This window comes from Microchirus variegatus (assembly GCF_963457635.1).
Source record: "Microchirus variegatus genome assembly, chromosome: 23".
NCBI lineage: Eukaryota > Metazoa > Chordata > Actinopteri > Pleuronectiformes > Soleidae > Microchirus > Microchirus variegatus.
This window is the reverse complement of record NC_139824.1, coordinates 7,676,726-7,695,272: the sequence shown is the minus strand read 5'-3', so window position 1 is coordinate 7,695,272 and position 18,547 is coordinate 7,676,726. Positions and strand designations below refer to the sequence as shown.

General features: G+C 38.3%; 1 protein-coding gene across 2 annotated transcripts in view; it reads right to left on the bottom strand.

The window, feature by feature from the left end:
- Positions 1-18,547, bottom strand: part of sorbs2a (sorbin and SH3 domain containing 2a) — a 48,613-nt gene that overhangs the window by 25,362 nt on the left and 4,704 nt on the right. For both annotated transcript variants that reach the window (XM_083909452.1, XM_083909454.1), the window contains exons 2-5: positions 15,427-15,583; positions 3,638-3,693; positions 260-286; positions 11-135 (exon numbers count right to left, since the gene is read on the bottom strand). In XM_083909452.1, coding sequence (XP_083765578.1) covers positions 11-135; positions 260-286; positions 3,638-3,647 — 162 coding nt within the window. In that variant the 5' untranslated portion in view covers positions 3,648-3,693; positions 15,427-15,583. The remainder of the gene's footprint in view (positions 1-10; positions 136-259; positions 287-3,637; positions 3,694-15,426; positions 15,584-18,547) is intronic.

Sequence of the window (18,547 nt, the reverse complement as noted above, 5' to 3'; positions counted from 1 at the left end):
GACACGTTACCTGTGTCGGTGACTTTTTGTCCTGCAGGTTGGGCCTGACACTCCTGAAGCCTTTGGCAGCAAGAGATGAGCTGCTGGCATCTCCGTTCTTAAGGCCATCTGTGACACTGCGTGACCGCCAAGAATCTGAAGATGAATTTGATTTAAAAAAAAAAAACATCAGTCAATGCAGTGTGTTTGATTAGGATTCCTGGTTTACTGTGAGTTATTTCATAGCATCATTTGTCACAGTCAATGTCACAAGGCTTACCCAAATCTGATGAGTGAGAATCACTCCCTGAGGGACAGAGAAGACAAGCAAAAATTAATGTGAATGTGTGGCCACATTTATCCCTGCAGATGTCAATACTACTACGTATAGGATGACACCTTCATTAGTTACTGTATATAATATACCCTCATAGACCCTCATGTTGGTGTGAAAAACATACATCAAGTTCTAAAATGGCACAAAATCAGTGTTGCTTTCAATTAAACTATTTTTTTTTTTATAAAAGCGTATATTTACATATGAAAGAAAGACATAACTATAGCATATCTATGAGACACGATAGTCATTCTTTGCAGTGTATACTATACATTGCTTGAGAGATGACAGTTTTGGCTCTCCTTTAGAATAAAGTGAGTTGAGTGCTGGCAGCTTTCCATGTTCATCAACTGTTAAAACCACTGCTTTCAAGTCAAAGAAAAAGCATTATCCGACCAATCTTAGCCCCATTACTGAATACAAAGACTAATATGCGCAGCAGAATGGTCACTGCTTTCTCAAGTACTTTAACATGATTTATTATTAAAGAATTGATTGGTATAACTGTAGATTTGTCTTTGTAACATGAACTGTCATTGAATCCACGTGGATAGTTATGCTGGTTATCCTAAAGCAGAACAGACAGCTGGTTTTTCCCAGGAGAGGGGTTTTCTCCACAGCACAATAACACTGAATGTGGCCCACATCATCCAGTGTGGTCTAGAGTTTCAGGCCTTTTAAGCTTATCAGCTTTTAAACAATGTCACGCTATTGTTTAAAAAGGAAGCCGACTGTCGGAATGCTCAACCTGGGGGCTGTTCCGGTTTTTACAGCACATTAAGGAAAATGTACGGTGGGACATCAACACTTATACTATACTGTAGATTCATTTGTGCCCTGTGATATATAAAAAGACCAGTTATTTGTCACTTCTTTGTGAAAAGAATAAAACAGTTTTAAGATTGATCCTGCAGATCTAGAGAGAGCTTGCACAGATAAAACTACACCACCTATCAGGAAGAATTAAGCAGAATGGGGCCTTTTTAGTCAACACACGAGCTCATCTGATTTCCACATGTCTAATCAGAAAATAACAACCAACAAAACAGGAAAAGTAGAATAAACCACACATGAAGAAGCAATGCACGCAGGGTTAGCTGTCAAAAGGAACAAAAACTAACATCAACAGTTTGTTGATATGAAATCAGGAAGTAAAACAAGCTCAGGATGGAGGAGATTTAAGAAAATGAAAAAAAATCAAAGGCATCCAAAGGTCAAAATATTGTTTAAGCATAGGCAGCCACAGACTATTTGAAAGTATTTCAAATATGCTCAAGCCATATCAGGTCAATGGAGCCCAAACAAGTAACAATTTTAAGACTTACCTTGTGATTTGACAATCAGTTTTCACAAATTAATCAATTCCTTCGTGGGTTCAGGTACTTAGTTCACTCGTCTTGCCTGAACATTAGTTAATTTGTTGAGTGATTGTGAGTGTTAGTACCTGTGGCTAGATTTGGTGAGCTCTGGACCCTCTTCATGGGAGAGAGTGTGAGTGACAAGGCCACAATTTTGGTAGCGTATCCTCCGCTATCTGAGGGATCACAGCCAGGCAGATTGGATCATAAAGGCAGAAGCAGCAGCAGCAGCAGCACACATGCACATGCACCACGCACACAAATCACAGTCACAGCCAGAAACATAATCCAAATATGTGAAGGCAAAGCACATGCATTACAACAGGCAGATTTATGCACTTAAAAAAAGAAGGTTTGAAGTTTTGACTGGTAAAAAGTTAAGTTAACTTAACCAGTCAGTGAGTTATAGATATTGTCTTTATATTACTTTCTAACTTTAATTTGATAGATAGCAGTGAGGTGTTTTTTTAAAGATAAATTATAACAAAAACGATAAAAGGGTTTCGGGCTATTTTTTAAATCAATTGAGTTCATAGTTGGCTATCATTTGTCTCTCCATGCATGTTAAAGCTATTTTTGGGTTGCATTCTATACTGTGAATATAGATAAACAACAACCATGAGTAAACCCACCACTGGCACTCGTCGTGATCGTGTGTGGTGAGCGGAAAAGGCAGAGACAGATTACTCATCATTGATTCACAGGCTGAAATACACATCATCAGCTCTGCCAACTTCAGGACAGAGCTTTGGGAATGTATTTGAGGTCGGATACGTCACCGCAGTTAAAAGCAACAACCATACTATACTTAATGATGCTTTTAGTCACTATAACCGAGGCCCGAAATGGACCAACACCATAGTGGTGAAAGAGGGTCAGGGTTAGAGTTACAGACTCATGCCTGTGGCAGAGGAGAAGCAGCAAACATAGCAGCTTTTAAAATAGCAAGGTGGTCTGAAATGTGGAAACACGTTTACTTTTATATTTCAAAGAAGAGGTCAACTAATGTGTTTTTATGGCTAATGCTGATTTCTTAAAAATCTGGTATTTAGATACTAGATAGATGGATTTATTACAGTTTAACGATATAGAACAATACTAACAACACACTCTATATTCCATGTCTGCACTGCAGTGTAAATATATTCTGTATTTTTCATTAAAACTTTATATACTATAACTATATATTTATACATTGGAATAAAAAAAAGTGTAATTTGTAAATGTTTATATTACATTTAATATTAATGCATATTAATCTGACAACGCCAATTAAAAAAGAGCAAATTAATCAGCTCAACTGATTACTCTGGTCTACCTCGATTTCACAATATCAATTGTAAAACAACAAAAAATACTTTTGTTTGGCAACAAATGAGAACGAATAAATTACACTGGGTTACAAAAACTGTAAGTTTTATGTGACTTTCAACTGAATTAGGACCATTTTGCACCACTGAATCAAAAGGAGGTCAGGTTTTTATGCTAATTTGATTTAGAAAAATCCGATCTGACTAAATTGATTACATTTGTGTGACATTATACCTCATTTAATACCAAAATAAGCATTGGTAAACACCCTTTATGAAACTTGTGACTAGATTCCTGTTAGGTGTATTCACCGCAGATGTAGCAGAATACGTTAGGCTTACAAAAAAAAGTCATAAGTTGGCACATGCAAAATCTTCAGAATTTGTACATTGCAAGAAATATAAAAGAATTTTGCATCATACCCGTACATGTAAACAAAAACATTAAAAAAACAAATATGTAGCTTTGTTCAGAAAGTTGAACAAATCCAATGTGATTTTTGGATTCAGCACATCAAAATGATCCTTAATTAGCCAAAAAAAAAAAAACTTAAACAATAAATTTAGTGTTGACCGGTGTTATATAGCAAACTTAATGGAGTATTCTCTGAATAGCCCAAACATGTATTGCTTGTGTATTTTTGTGTTCATACCTGTATTCATTTTGAAGAGCACTTCTTACTGATCTACTACGAGGAGACGCACTTTCCTGCAAAACAGAAGCACAATACAAATCACATACATTTTACACACACAAAAGAATGGTCACAGTCGATGAATCCTCTAAAGCCAGTGGACACACTACACAACTTTCACAGTCATTAACGACTTCGAAAAGAGTCGAAGTACGCACTAATTGACTCTAATGAACTGAAGCATCCAACTCTTGCGAGAGCGACAGTTTAGAGGGTAAACAAACCATCGTTGTTTTGATATTCCCATTACGTCCTGTCATCTTCGTCTTCTGACGCTATTTCCTGTGTCCCACATACTGTTTTTCATACATACACACTACCCGATTGTGTCCAGAGGGTCTGTTCCCCTCACACACTAATAGATTTCTGTGCCAACTAGTCATGCTGACTGTCCACAACTGGTGCTGACTGGTGCAGACTCGGCCAAATTATTATCCTATAGTGTGTATTCCCATCGCCTTATTCTATAATACGATTTCACGAATGTATAATTTTGAAGCTAGAGCAATACAGTTTAAGTAATTAAAAGACAATCCTAAATCAATAGCATCAATCAGTTACCTGCTGCCAACTTCATCATTAGTTTGATTCAAACTTCCCTGTGCAGGACGAGTCTGGAGATTAATGATGTTGAGGAGTGGGGGTGTTATGTGCTGACATACTGCAAGTGAGTGCAAGTCAGCTCAACCTGATGTGCATGTAATTTTTTTTTCCTGTCTTGAATAAAACTACAGGCAGGAGTAGAGATGCACAGGATTTTCATCTGATTTATTATGAACTGAATCATTAACTGCGCTTCTGAGTACTCCGGCAGAGCAGAGTGACCTGAGTACACTCGCAGGCTTGTGTGAACCACCACACACAGAAATCCATGTGAAGTGAAATGGGGTGATTCAGTTTCATTGCTAGACTAAAGAGGCATAGACATTTAAAAAGAGATTGAGGGTATTATGACTCCTTGTAGATGTGTTACCCCCCCATTTAAAGCAATACTGTGTTACTTGTATTGCAAACATCCCATGATATAGTCATCATAGTCTACTTATACTGAAAAGGGCTTCATGAATAAATAACAACACTATAATAAAAGAATAAAAACATTAAACATAAGCACCAACCATGACAAACTAGTTCAGATAAAATCCGGAAATGCGGAACTGTTAAAGTCTGTTTGAAGTCTTGTTTTCTCTCACAATTTCTCAGGGCTCTTACTTCAAAAGCTTAGAATCCTTTTGTTTCCAGCCGAGAATCTGAAACACTTAAAAGGCCACTGTCAGAGGATCTCAAAGCATGAGGATTAAAGAGCCAGACCCATTAAATGCTTCATATGTAGTTAAAAGAACCTTGAAATCAGCTCTGTCACAAACATGGGATGCCAGTGTAAAGTTTAAAACTGGGGTGATATGTTCAAAATCACGTGGATTCAAGTCTTAATGATTGCTTGAGGCAAAGACGACAGATACTTTAGTTGCCTGGGATGTAATGCAGGTGAAACGCATACATTTCCAAAAATAGTCAAGTGCTAAATAGCAAGATCAAGTGGCCTGTCAATTTATTTTTTAGTGGAATAAATATGCGGCATTATATTTTTTCAACAACAAATACAAAAGCAGATCCAAAAAGATGATTACTCCACACCCTAAACTAATGGAATCCACATGTAGTAAAAGTTAATTACTTAATCAAAGCACATGAAACATAACGAACATAAATGGCACTGATAAATGATACGGACGACCATGTTTACTTAACCGTGCCCCATAAGTGATGCTCATCATCGGCTATATGGAGATCTTTTCTCGGAACTGCTGAAGCAGAGACAGTGATTTATTAGAACAGGGCAACCGTTAGAAGTCGACGGCTCAACACAGACTGTTGCATCACTGTGTGAATGCGGGTACATGTATGTCATCGTGAGCCTTAAGTGTGTGTGACAGCTACTACAAGTGACAGCCTACAGTGGCTGCGGTGGGGGGGGATCATACATGTCTGGTAGTAAATAGCAATGACATGCACATGACCTCTGATCTTGCTTTACGCACATGCAGATACTGCTGTGAGGTTTTGGGGAATGTGATGACTAGTAGCTGGCTACCATGTTTTTCATGTAATAGAAATAAATAACTTGGTTGATTTCAGTCAAATCATATTGTCTCACTTTCTATATTTCTACACTAATGCTATATACTATACTAAAATGTGTCTATTGCCGCTTTTCCACTACACGGTCCCATCACAGGTCGCCTCGACTCTCCTCAACGTGGATGACGCAGTCGCATACAGTTTGTAAATGACACAGTTTTTATATTGATTATGACCTTCAATATTCTTAATAATATCTTTTAAAGAACAATTGTAATTCCATGCAAAAAACCCTGTCAATGTACATGGCCTGAAACAATTTGATTTCAGGCTTAAAATAACGCTGTATTGTTATTGTATTATATTGCATTGTACTGACTTTTGTACTACAGTCAGTACTTAATTGTTGATATACTGTATGTATAAACATGTATTTCAACACTATGGCCTCACTGTATATTGACAAGTAAAGTCCTGATAATTGTTATCATCTTTTACCGTTGCTTATTTACAAAAATAACAAAAATATAATTACTGTAAGGAATTACTGTAAAAATATTTGATTCCCACTGTGGCAGCTGTGCATTTCCACACATACACATAAGCGTTGAAGCCAAAAATAATTAAAATGTATATCTTCAAAATCTTCTGTATTCAAAAATAAATTGCAAACACATTGCTATTAAGTGTTATTAATTAAAACACAAAGCACAGGCATAAGGGACTAAAAAATGAACCAAGTAAAATACAGACTAATGCACTTAACCTGCCCAGCTTAAACTTACAAAGTGCTATCGAGTAAGACGCACACCTTGTAACTAATGCGTTTGATTTCACAGAGCTGATAGGTATTATTTAATATTTAATTATGTAAGTCCACATTTTGAGGCCCACATGTTCATATTTGAACCTTAACAGGAATTTGGCTGAATGAATGAATGAATGATTGTGATTACCATTGGGCCTTAACGGAGAAGCCCTATGGTGTGTTGACATAAAGTGTAAACACAAAACACTTAAATATTTAATTTAAACATAAGATACAAAGTGAGACATCATATTTTTTTATCATCGTTTGAATATCTAATAATTATCATCATTTTGTTTTTTAGTTTTTTCCCTCCTCACAATAAAGACTACTAAATAGACGCCTCTGAATATTTTCATGTTATGCAATAGAAATCTGTGGACAAAGCAAGAAATTTTTTCACAATTGTTTGACATATGATGGGCTAAACAACTAATCAATTCATCAAGAAAATGGGTGAAATAATAAATCTAAAATCGTAGTACAAGTAGAATCCCTAAACTACCTCATGGCCACAATTTAGTTTGACATCATGTGATTATGGTTTCAGAAAAAGGAAGAACTAGCACTTGTAGCGTTGCACCAAGTCATGCATCAGGGGATTCTTCCAGTCCCTCAGGACCTGATCCTTTCCCTCATACGGCAGTATGCCCTCGTAAATCTATCTATGAGAAACACACACATGCAAGGGGGTAAATCATGGGGTCTGGCGTCGCAGGCTGTCGGCGTCCAAATGATGGTCAGATTATAAACAGGATCATGTTTCTTGGGGACAGATCAGCGGCGACACAGCAGCTGTGGCAATGGTGTAATGTTATGGCTGCACACTAGAAGAAAACCCAGCAGGCTTTACACCTCTGAAGAACTCGTACCATCTTTCCAGATAGGACGTTTTTAAGCTTTTAAATACAGGACATGCACTCCCTTAGGCCGCTGGTGGTAACTCATGAGCAGTGTATGCTTTTTGACTCAGTATCTCACCATATAAATTAGTGAAGCACCACGTGTGTCCTTAAATATTCAGTGACGGCTTGCATATAGTGCTAAATATAAGAGGTACAAGGGTGGCGGTGGGAGTACATGATGCATCCATCACTACTTGTTGATTTCCTATTATGAATTAACTAAGGGCGCTTTCACACCTATAGTTCGATTTCTTTGGTCCGCACCAGTCAGAAAAATGTTACAATGTAGCAAACAGACATGGGTATGGTTTGCTTTCACATATCCATAGTTCTAAACGAAGCAAAATAGACCGTGAAAGACCGTCGGCACCGGAACCAGAACTCACGATTTTCGGGGGTTAGTCTGCAAGGCAGTGCCAATGGCAGCGCTGCCTAAACATGCCCAGTGTGGATTGATGCTGGGCAGAGGACGGCACAAAACCGTATCCGTAATCCCGTATTTCATCCGTTACCCATAATGCATTAAACTAGACCGTTTCGTCCCATTTGGCTTGGTTGCTTTCACACCAGAGGAACCTTACCAAAGTAGGCGGTCCGAGACCTGCACACCAAAGTACCGGGATTCACACCCACGCAAACAAACCGAACCAAGGGACCAAACACGTTTGGTGTGCAACAAATGCTGTCGGTGTGAAAGCACCCTAAAATTCTCTTTGTCAACTTCGAAATGAACTAAATTGCAATGAAACTAAAAACATCATTTTTAAAAAGATGTTGTCAATTCTTGTCCTAGTTTCTCTGGCCAAAGCATTTTCTTTCGAGTTATTTTATTTTCTTATTTCCATGTGGTTTATCCGCTGACTGTAATTTAGGCATCGGTCAACCACTCTGGAGACTAGCGTGTGTATAATTACTGAGTGTAATAGCTGTGGGACTGCAAACACATAAGTCAGAATTATAAGCCACAGAAAGCCGTGATGTCCATCACCGCAAGCCCATCAAGTCTCATTAGTCTGTTGAGTGACCCACTGAGACCCTTTGGTATCAATGAATCTAATGCACATCTGAGCAGAAACTGCTTCAAATAACAAGACACTGTAGTGGGATGGTTCATTTTGTTATCGATCATCAGAAACAGTGATGAGATCAGATACAGATGTGTTCATGGAGGATCTGATACAAACTCAACTCTGAAAAAAATATATAAATAATAGTAATTTCATTGGAATTTTCATTTGTCATACGTGTCTGAGTGTTGCTATTTAAATCTCATAAAATTAGAGTGGAGACAGTATACTTCGATAATGACGCTGGGCTTAATCAATGCCACTTGAGACTGAGGTTAAAGTATATCAGTGGATGGAATGAACCATCACCATTGCCATTATTAACCAGAAAGATGAATGCAGCTGGGTTCTTCTTGCACTGAAAAGCTTGTCCCAAAAACAGATCCCAGACAGCGTGACAATCAAAAGAAAGGAAACAAATGAAAGGAAGAAAAGAAAAAAAAAACACAAACATGTCCTCAAAGGACTGTCAACGGGATACCATTACTCACAGGCTGTCTGCTGTGGCACAGACAAAACAAGAGTCTAAAAACAAATTTGTCACCATGCTTCCACCAGACAAAATATAGTAATGGGATCGTGAGAAATCACAACAAAGCAATAAAACTCCCTTATCTAGTTAAATCAAAGAATGTCACTGGTTGAGACCACTCCTATACCAGAAAAATGTCTGAATTTTTTTTTTTTTTTATTTACTTTGCACTGATATTTTAAATGTCTACATTCTCTAGTCCTGCAATGGATGAACCTCATGTGGAGTTTAAAGCGGTGGACGGAATGATGGATGAATGAAGGTAAGTCAACATGTCATGCAAATCGTCAGTTACTTATGACACTAAATAAGTGCTAAATAGGTACATGCATGAAAACTGATTATCTAATGAACAAACACAGCTTGCTTAGCAAAGCAAAGAAAAGGAGAGCTCCAGCCATTCCCTTTTTGACAAAATTTCACTGCAAAATTCATCCCAGTTTTGAAAGGAAACCCCCATTTTTAAAAGGTTGATTCAGCAATACTACTTTGTGTAAGGACTCAATGTTTTAAAGGTTGACTCCACCCAAATATTACTCTAAATACTCTCATTCTTATCAAACTGACTGATCACTTTTGACAGAGTAATTAAAAAAATCCATTACCAGCTTAAGTCCTGCACCTGACAAGATTGGGACAATCAACATTTCGCCAAAAAATTGTAGAGCTTAAACTTTTAATTTCATTGAGTACATGCATACTCTCGCTTTGTGTGGATGTGTGCAGGCGGCAGAAGACAGTGACCCATCATTACAGATAAGCCGACTATAGCCCCAAGGGTCTTGCCCCTTGAAGTGGTCACTCAGACTTGGACGTATCCACAGGATGTCAACAGATTAAGCTCCTTAGAAAATCTATTTAAAGACCGAACCAAAGTCGCCAGATAGATGCTTTTCAGCCATTCTTGTATAGAAAAGTCTTTCTGATGACGCACACTTAATCAGATTTATATTCTGCCAGAAATATAACAAAGAACAGTGTTGCAATTTCCTGTGACGCTTTGCGATCTTCATTTGTTTCAAGCCTGGATTCAGAAATGTGAAGCATATAACTGCAACACAAACTCAGAGTAGAGCAATCTGTAGGGTAGGAATCAGAAACAACAAATCCCTTTTCAACAAGGCAACAGAACGTCCCCAGAGATCCAAGTGAAATGTCAGCCGAGACATGGTTAGCCATAAAAACCAGCTGATCCCCCAAAAGGGCTGAACTTAGATTGCTTCATTCCTTAATTATTGAATCTGAGCCAAGTTATTTTAGTGGTGCATTTTTGTGGAGAAAAAAAAAGTGGGGATTGTGATGAAGGATTTGCGATGAGAATAAAAAGAATGGCTTGGGAATCAAAATAAGAGACGAGCTACAGTAGAAAGTGTATAAACCATTGTGCAGTTTCAAGTATTTCTAGTGCTTTAAGTATTCATGCGAGACATCAGCCAAGCAAGTAAACATGTCAACAGCAAATAATTCAGTGCTGTGATTTGACAATACAGGAGAAGAAGTGTATAGTCTTTGGTTTGGCAGTTCAGATTTATGCATGGATATTCAGTGAATTATGTTTCAATCCCAAGGCTGTAATTTAAATGTTTAAAGCCATTACTGGCTAAAGGAATTTAACACATTTTGATACAATATCTTTAAGAGTTCCAAAGTAGTGGAGCTGTTAAAAGAACCAGTCACTTGTCTGCCACTTCCAAACGTCCCTTTCAGATTAATTAATCAACAATTTTGTCAGTCAATAAAGTCAGTGTACTGTAGCGTAGTTATACGGTGCAGTACGGTACTGAATTACTTACTAATCCCTAGCAAGGTGTGTTTAAGGATTTAATTGCACCATACTAAGAGGTGTGTTAAAATTATGGAAATGATAATCCTACTTAATCCCTGGACATTTGCCATCAGTGGAAAAAAAAGAACATTCACTGTTTTTGGATGAATGTTTCAGACAGGTTTCCCCGCGTGTATTTGAATGTATAATAGCAGATACAAAGAAGCACCAGCCATCCAAAAAAAATCTGGTTATTGTCTGTTAATTTGGCAGATTGAACACAAAGAGCAATCTACTGTAGCTTCAAACAATAACCACTTGTAGAGCACCTGCAACAGTGGCACCGACAGCCTTCAGCCTGTGCAATTAAATATACTGATGCAGGTAGATGCACAGTACTCCATTTTGTGCACAGAGTCCATCATGGAGAGAAGTTCACATATAAAAAAAATATGATTCCCCTTGGAGCATTTGGGCATCATCTCCGACCTCGACACCGTACTCAATATCTCGCTAATCTGGATGTTGACAACGCATTGAAGAGCTATGGACTCTTAAACCAGAAGTGGAATTCCAATTAACGTTACAGGTAAAACCTGTAAAATTCTGTTTTCTGTCCTACTATTTCTGCTAGGGAAAAACACAATTATGCCAGGTTTATTCAAGACATGCTTGAGCGATGCATACACGTATTGTAGCAAGTTGTCATTGAGATAAACTTAATCAACATCGGGGCAACACTCAGTCACATCATTCCAGTTCAAATGCTAGTGATCATAGAATTTGGTAGAAATAAAAACAGCAAAGCTGGTGGTGCCCTGAGACTTATTTTTGCACAGTATTGTGTGTTTGAATGCATATGTTCTCCATACATTCATGCTATCTAATTTAGATGATTTAAGGTACTCTCTTACTTACTCAACATGGCTTACTGCTCAGTCATACCAGTCATTAGACCTAATCTTAGGGCTGTATATATATATTTTTTAAATGGGATATGGAATTAGACCGTATTGCATATATCGATATAGTTCCTTTTTAGGTAGTCAACTGTGTCTCCTGTTGTTGTACAGTTGACATTTTATTATTTGAACAGCTGAGGATTTATTCATGAACCAGGTGAAGAATCCTGTGTTTATTATTTATTCACTTGATTTTCCAACTGTTCACTGAAATAGTCAATTTCAATTAAACTATTTGTGACTACCTGGGATATAGATCATATATCGATATTCAGCCTAAATATATTAGGATATGACTTTTGGTCCATATCGCCCAGCCCTACCTACTCTTTGCAGAACCTATTTCTAACCTGAAAAGGCATAAAAACACTGCACATTAGGGGTTTCACTGCTTTACTTAAAGAGCAAAACATGCATTTCCTAATATGGTCAAAACTAATAGTTTCAATCAAATGACTCTTTATTCAAATCACTATTTCACACAAGAACAAAGACTCTTCTTGTCAGGTTCAAATCAGACTTTTTTTTTTTTTTCAGAACTATGCAAGTGTTCCACCATCACATTACTGCCACTAGTTGAACAACAACAATTTCCAACAAAGTCTCTGTTATCAGCCTTGTTTGTTCAACCTTGCCACTCATTAGCAGACCCCCCCTCCCTCCCGGCTGTATGAATGGATAAGGATGTGGTCAATACACTTGCCCTGCGTGCCCACTCACTGTCCGTACCGCAAACAACAGAGGCCCGTGTGTTCTGCAGATTGCATCACAACTCGACTAACGAGCAGAGGCATTGGCCTGAGAGTACTAATGCAATTATGCAACACAAGCCCCGCTACTGTCTGTGAGGGTTATGGGGCAATAGGAGAATGGATTAGATGTGACAACTTGTGGGTTTGTTATCTTACCATTTCTAAACACTCTTGACGCTTGCAATTCACTGTATACTGTTGTTATGCTTGTGCAGATGAAGAGAAAGAAGCATGGACAAGTAACACATTAAATATAAATAGATTACAGAGAGAATGACAACATTTGCTTGATGAAATCAACACCAAAATAAATGACACATTATTGAATATAGACAGAGCAGAGGCCAGTGTTATGTAATCTGTCTGGCTGAAGCCATATGGGGACACGGCATCACCAGTAAACAAGACCTGAAGAGCTGCTTTATCTCCTCTTCTCGAGATTAACGTAAGTGCATGTAAAGCTCAGGACCTCTAGTGATTACAACGCTCTATAACCTCAGGCCGTGTAAAACACCGAGACGAAAGCAAAAAGGGAATACATGAAGTGTTGAAATTAATTGACAAGACAAAAAAATGAAGGTCAAATATTATATAATATGCTGTGTTTTTACCAACGTAATAATTCTTCCATCTTTTTTAAAATGTTTGAGTCAAGGGAGAAAACCCGATAGTCAACTAGGATTTTCAAACATTTCCACTATAGGGTGTGATGTTAATACTGCAATGCCATCACCTGCAGTAAAAAAAAAAAAAAAAAGAGAAGGTGTTAGAGGCCTAATGAAGGTGTCTTTCATGCAAAAGCAGAAACTAATTGCAGATATTGCATTTCTTTTGTCCCTGGGGTAGTTATTCTCCTCCTGTCCACAGAAGGAGGATAGTGAAGCAGAGAGACTCTGCTCAAAGAATATTTCCCACCTTTTGGAAGAACTTGGTTTACTATATTTTGCAATATAATGTGTTGTGCATTTACATTTAAAGACCAAAATAAAAGAGTCTAAATTTTAAAAAAATAAAAGTGTTTGTTGATTTGAAGGAAGCATTTCACCAAGACTATCAGCTGTGAGTGAGATTAAATTCCCCATACATAGTCTAGATTCCCAAGGTACCAGTGTTAAGTGTCTAGGATGAAGATAAGAGGAACTTGATTAGCAGCATTGCTATATTTACTGCCATTAGGCAGAACCCTTTACCCTGTAAGGTGGTCCAACAACATTAGGAAAATCCATGTGATAAATCCGGTGGGGGTCAGTCATGAGGAACTGGAACGGAGAAAGTGCGATTTTTCATCTATTCCCATGAGAACCACTATGCAAACCTTCCATATGTGACACATTTCTTTTTCGATTTATTTTAAAATAATAATAACAAAAACAATATACAGTGCTGGCACGAACAGCTTTGTTGTTTTATCGTGTGTCTAATTCTGTGATCATTTGCATTTGTATTAGAATGATGCGACGAAAAGTTGGTCTCAGATCAAGCTGAACTCATACAACACGTGTATGTAATGCTTAAGTAACCAGTGACAATAATTAGGCTTCTGCTCCAGGTTTAAGAGAGTCATGCTACTGTTGAAGTGTAAAAATAGGTCCTGTATGAGCTGATTTGTGTGTTATTTTTAAAATGCATACATACATTAATAGTATTAACTACAACAAATCATATGTGTACTGTATAGTACTGTACATTTAAGGTATATTTGTTTTATTTTTTATGAATATCACAGAACATGAAACTTAAATTCAAAACCCTAATGGCAACATCTGAATGTGTTTATACTTTTGTGTATCAGCTAGAAAGATGTGTGGTCACAAATAAGTGAAAATTAACTACAGTCTTGTTAACGTCCATGATTTGCAGATTCACATACAGTACGACAGAACACTGCAGGTAAATAATAATAAAAAAAAAAAGCATATTCAAATATGGAGCAACTAAGCTCCTAGACATAGTAAATTCTATGCAGATTCAACTTTTGAAACAGGGTGTAAACAGAAAGTAGCTCTATATGCGTCACTACTAAAAGGGAACCGAGCGAACCGGTACCATGAACCGAGGTTGGTAACCACCCCTTATTGTGTATCCAGGGGGGGTCAAGGTGACATTCCACAACACCTCTGAGACTCGTCTAATGGAGGGATTGGTAAATGGCTTTTGTTGAGCGCGAAAGAGGAGAATATGAAAAGGCATGTAACAAGAGATGGAAGTTTGTAAAAAGAAAGAGATTCTGGGGCAAAATGATGACACAAAAGCAGGAAAAGTGGGAAGGTGAGGGTTTTTGGAGATTAGACTGAAAGGTTTCTTTACCATTAGAACATTAACATACAAAGAAAAACGCGTGGTACATATTTAAATGACACCCCCTTTAACTAACAATGTTTTTATTTCCTTGAAGCCTCAGAAAATGTACCAAGATTCACAGATAAGATTCTTTAAATAATATGGTAAAGTTATTTGTCGATCCTATTTCTGGGTGGGGTTTAAGAAACCACTGGTTTTTATTTGACACCCTTCCCTGGTCCACTGTTGCAAAAGACAGAAATTCTTCTCTCGGTCTATAATTGTGGGTTTTGGCAGAACAGCTAAATACAATTTACTCTGGTGTTTAGGTTGTAAAAACTATTTATATAGGTTTCTTTTAACTTGCATTCTGTTACTATCTCATGTAAACATGTGATGGTCACGTCTATTATTAACATTTTAAAAAATTAGACCATGCTTAGGTTATCCATTTAAATTTTAAATATTCTATTTTCCTAGTTTGGGATCCATCTATCCATCCACCCATGCCATATAGTCCTAACCTCATCTGACCTCTCTGTCGGCAAAGTACAGATGCATCAGTCCATTAAACTGTAAAAATTGAATGCTTACCGTCATAAAATCAACAGACAGGAAACTTCCTAGGAGGAGTCAGGTATAGGTGAGCACTGAGTGCACGCGCCTGTCCTTCCTGTTTCTCTTCCCTCTGCTCAGGATAAGCCTATCCTCCTGGTCAAACTGTAATCCCAGATCTTTCCCTGTTTAATGCCTGGGAAGAGACAACAGAATGAGGAGAAAGTTAGAGAGCTGGGGAGAGAGGGAGTGACAGGGAAATAGAGTTCCCTGTTTGGGTGAAGCTGTGATCAGATACGGCTATTTTCAGACTAAGGCATGCTCGTCTATGAGACTGGAAATTTACCCCCCCCTCTCTTGGTATATGGGTGGGGGCTAAGTGACAGACCTATCTCTGTTTTACCACACGTTAGCATGCATGCATACCACACCGTATGCACACTCATGCACACAAAGTCAGGCTATTTCTATACATGCATTCCCTCAGTGAGCATCAGTCACATACACTTTGTAATTCTATGGGTAAGATCCCACTATGTAAGTGCACCTTTGATGATGTTTGTGTGGTGAAATGGACTAATGATTGGGATGGCAGTGGATGAGAGCAGAGGGAGAGAGCCTCTGCTCTCATCCGCACTACATCTTCCCTCCCAGGCTTTTATGTCACACAGTAGCCAATGTCGTCAGTGTGTTGCTATGTAAAGTAGACGACTCCACACGGAAACTGACAGGAGTGTCAAATTCTTCTCACATGAGATTTTCTTTCACTTCCTTCCTTTTTTTTTTTTTTTTTAAAGGAAAATCACAAAAAGAAGCCACTGGCATTTGTTAATATATTCAGACTAAACATTTTTTTACTCACCTGTGTGATTAATAATATCACTGCTCCGTAATCTATATGGGGATGTATATTTGGAAATGACCACACACATACACACACAGAGCTGAATATACACAGGAGAGAGGTCACCCAGAAGCACCTCTAGACCCCAGACCCCCTGCTATTCCCAGAATGATGATGTAATGGCTGCTATTAGCATCTCCTATTTAGAGATTGGATACCTAAAACCTGCCAGGCAGCTACTGTGCAGTGGGTTACTTCCACCTCCTGATTTCACACCTGTACTCAATAATAAACAAGCGGGCACAAAAGTCAACAACTTACACATTGCTGCACAGTAACATGCAGGAAAGCGGCCACCACCAAAAGGAAATTCATTAACCCCTGCAGTTGTAACGCAGCTCCTTTGGTGGCAAGTGAACACTGATAAGATGACTGTGTGGTGACTAATTTCCCCCCCCAACGACAAGAGACAGCAAAAACAACCCCTTCAAACGATGTCTTTAACAGTTACTGGTGCAGTCTGCTTTTGAGTTAGTCGACGTCAAACATCAGCTTTGTCAAACTACAGCCAGGTTTCCGAAACACTGCATTTTTAATGTTGTGAAATCCTCTTTATTCCCTGATAAATTGTCTGTAGTCCTCACAATATTCTAACAGACATTTCATTCAGACCACATGGAATGACTCACTCCGTAGCAGTAGCAGGGACAATAGCCAGACGTTACCAAGCAAGTAAAATGACAGAGAAAGACGAGCCAAAACAGCCCAGTTCCAATACACACAACTTTTATTCCTTTGGGGGCAGAGACAAGCGGGCCAACAGGAAGGGATAGGATTTACGAGTTGCATTTTCTCAAAGTATAGCCTGCCATTACAAGCTTTTCCAGACTTACCAAACCAAGCTTGAACAGCTAATTAACAAATCAACGTTGTTAAATTCGGTCTTTCTTGGAACAGTATATGAATCAATTGTAAACAGTCTAGAACTTAACAGACCGGGTGTTACAAAAACAATAGATCCAACTAGCGTTTAAAATGCGTGAAGTCCTAAAGGAACTACACTTCTGTGTAGTGCAGCCAAGTGTCACCCTGACGGTAACCTTTAAATCAAGCTTTGATGGACTTATCCCGAGTTGTCCTACAGGTCAACACTAGCTGTTACAGCTATCATCGTGCCAATGATGAAGTGGTAATGTAAAAATCCCATCTACACCGGCAACTACTAGTGATTGGTGTGTCAGCAGACACGATCAAATAGCAGCTGGGGCCCCAGATTTTTCTGGTCACGTGCCAAGGATCAGCGAGGTATGGTGAAAAGCTGACAAGTGACAGGTGCTAATGATGCAACCGTGGGGACAGAATCAGACGAGTATCGAGGGACCAATAAAATACACGGGGGTGAAGGACCTGATTTTACCCCAGACGTTATCCGTTCACTAAAGCCTTTGAAAACAACATCTCAATCACAAAGTTTCCAATATTTGAGGAATGTTATTTGACAGAGCTAGAAAACATTCCTAACATATCTAAACTGAGACCTCCGATCGGAGAAAAGCATCTCGTATCATTTAATCTCCTATCATCACTTTACTTTTGAACAACTGATTTACAATAAACAATTAAAACCATCATGACATTGCAGCAGCTTAGGAATGATCTCATTAAAGTACCAGTGCAAACTATTTTTATAGCAAGTGACACACACACTCAAACTCAAACACACTGACACTTTGACCTATGAGCCACTGCGGACTACAGTGGCCGCGTCGACATGGTCTCACCCGTACAGTTTCAACACCTAATTCATTATCAGCTTCTGCAAGGCCCAGCCATTTTCAGCCAAGTAAGTGGCGTGATATAAAAAGCAGAGGAGCTGTGCATGTACACATCGGTACGTGTCACTTACTGGAAAACACTTAGACCTGGGAACAGATCAAAAAAGAGGGGGAAGAAAAGATAAAGTTCAGAGGAATGAGTGAAGAATGTATCTTTATGCATGAACATGTCATTTCTTTTCTCCTATCCAGTAAACTGAATATCACTGGTTTGTGGACAAGACATGAGGATATATTAATGAGGGGTAATATTGTTAGTTGCATAGACATCTATGACCAATTGAAAAATGTCTAATTTCTTGCACATTTTAAAGGTCCTGTATTATGCAAAATCCACCTTTTAATCATTTAAATCCGTATATTTGGGACTCTGGAGGTCCTATCAGTCGGCAAAGTGTGAAAAAAGATGATTCACTCATGTTTTTGTGGTCCTCCTCAGTTTAAGTACAGGAGATAAAATACACGATTGTTGACTTCCGCA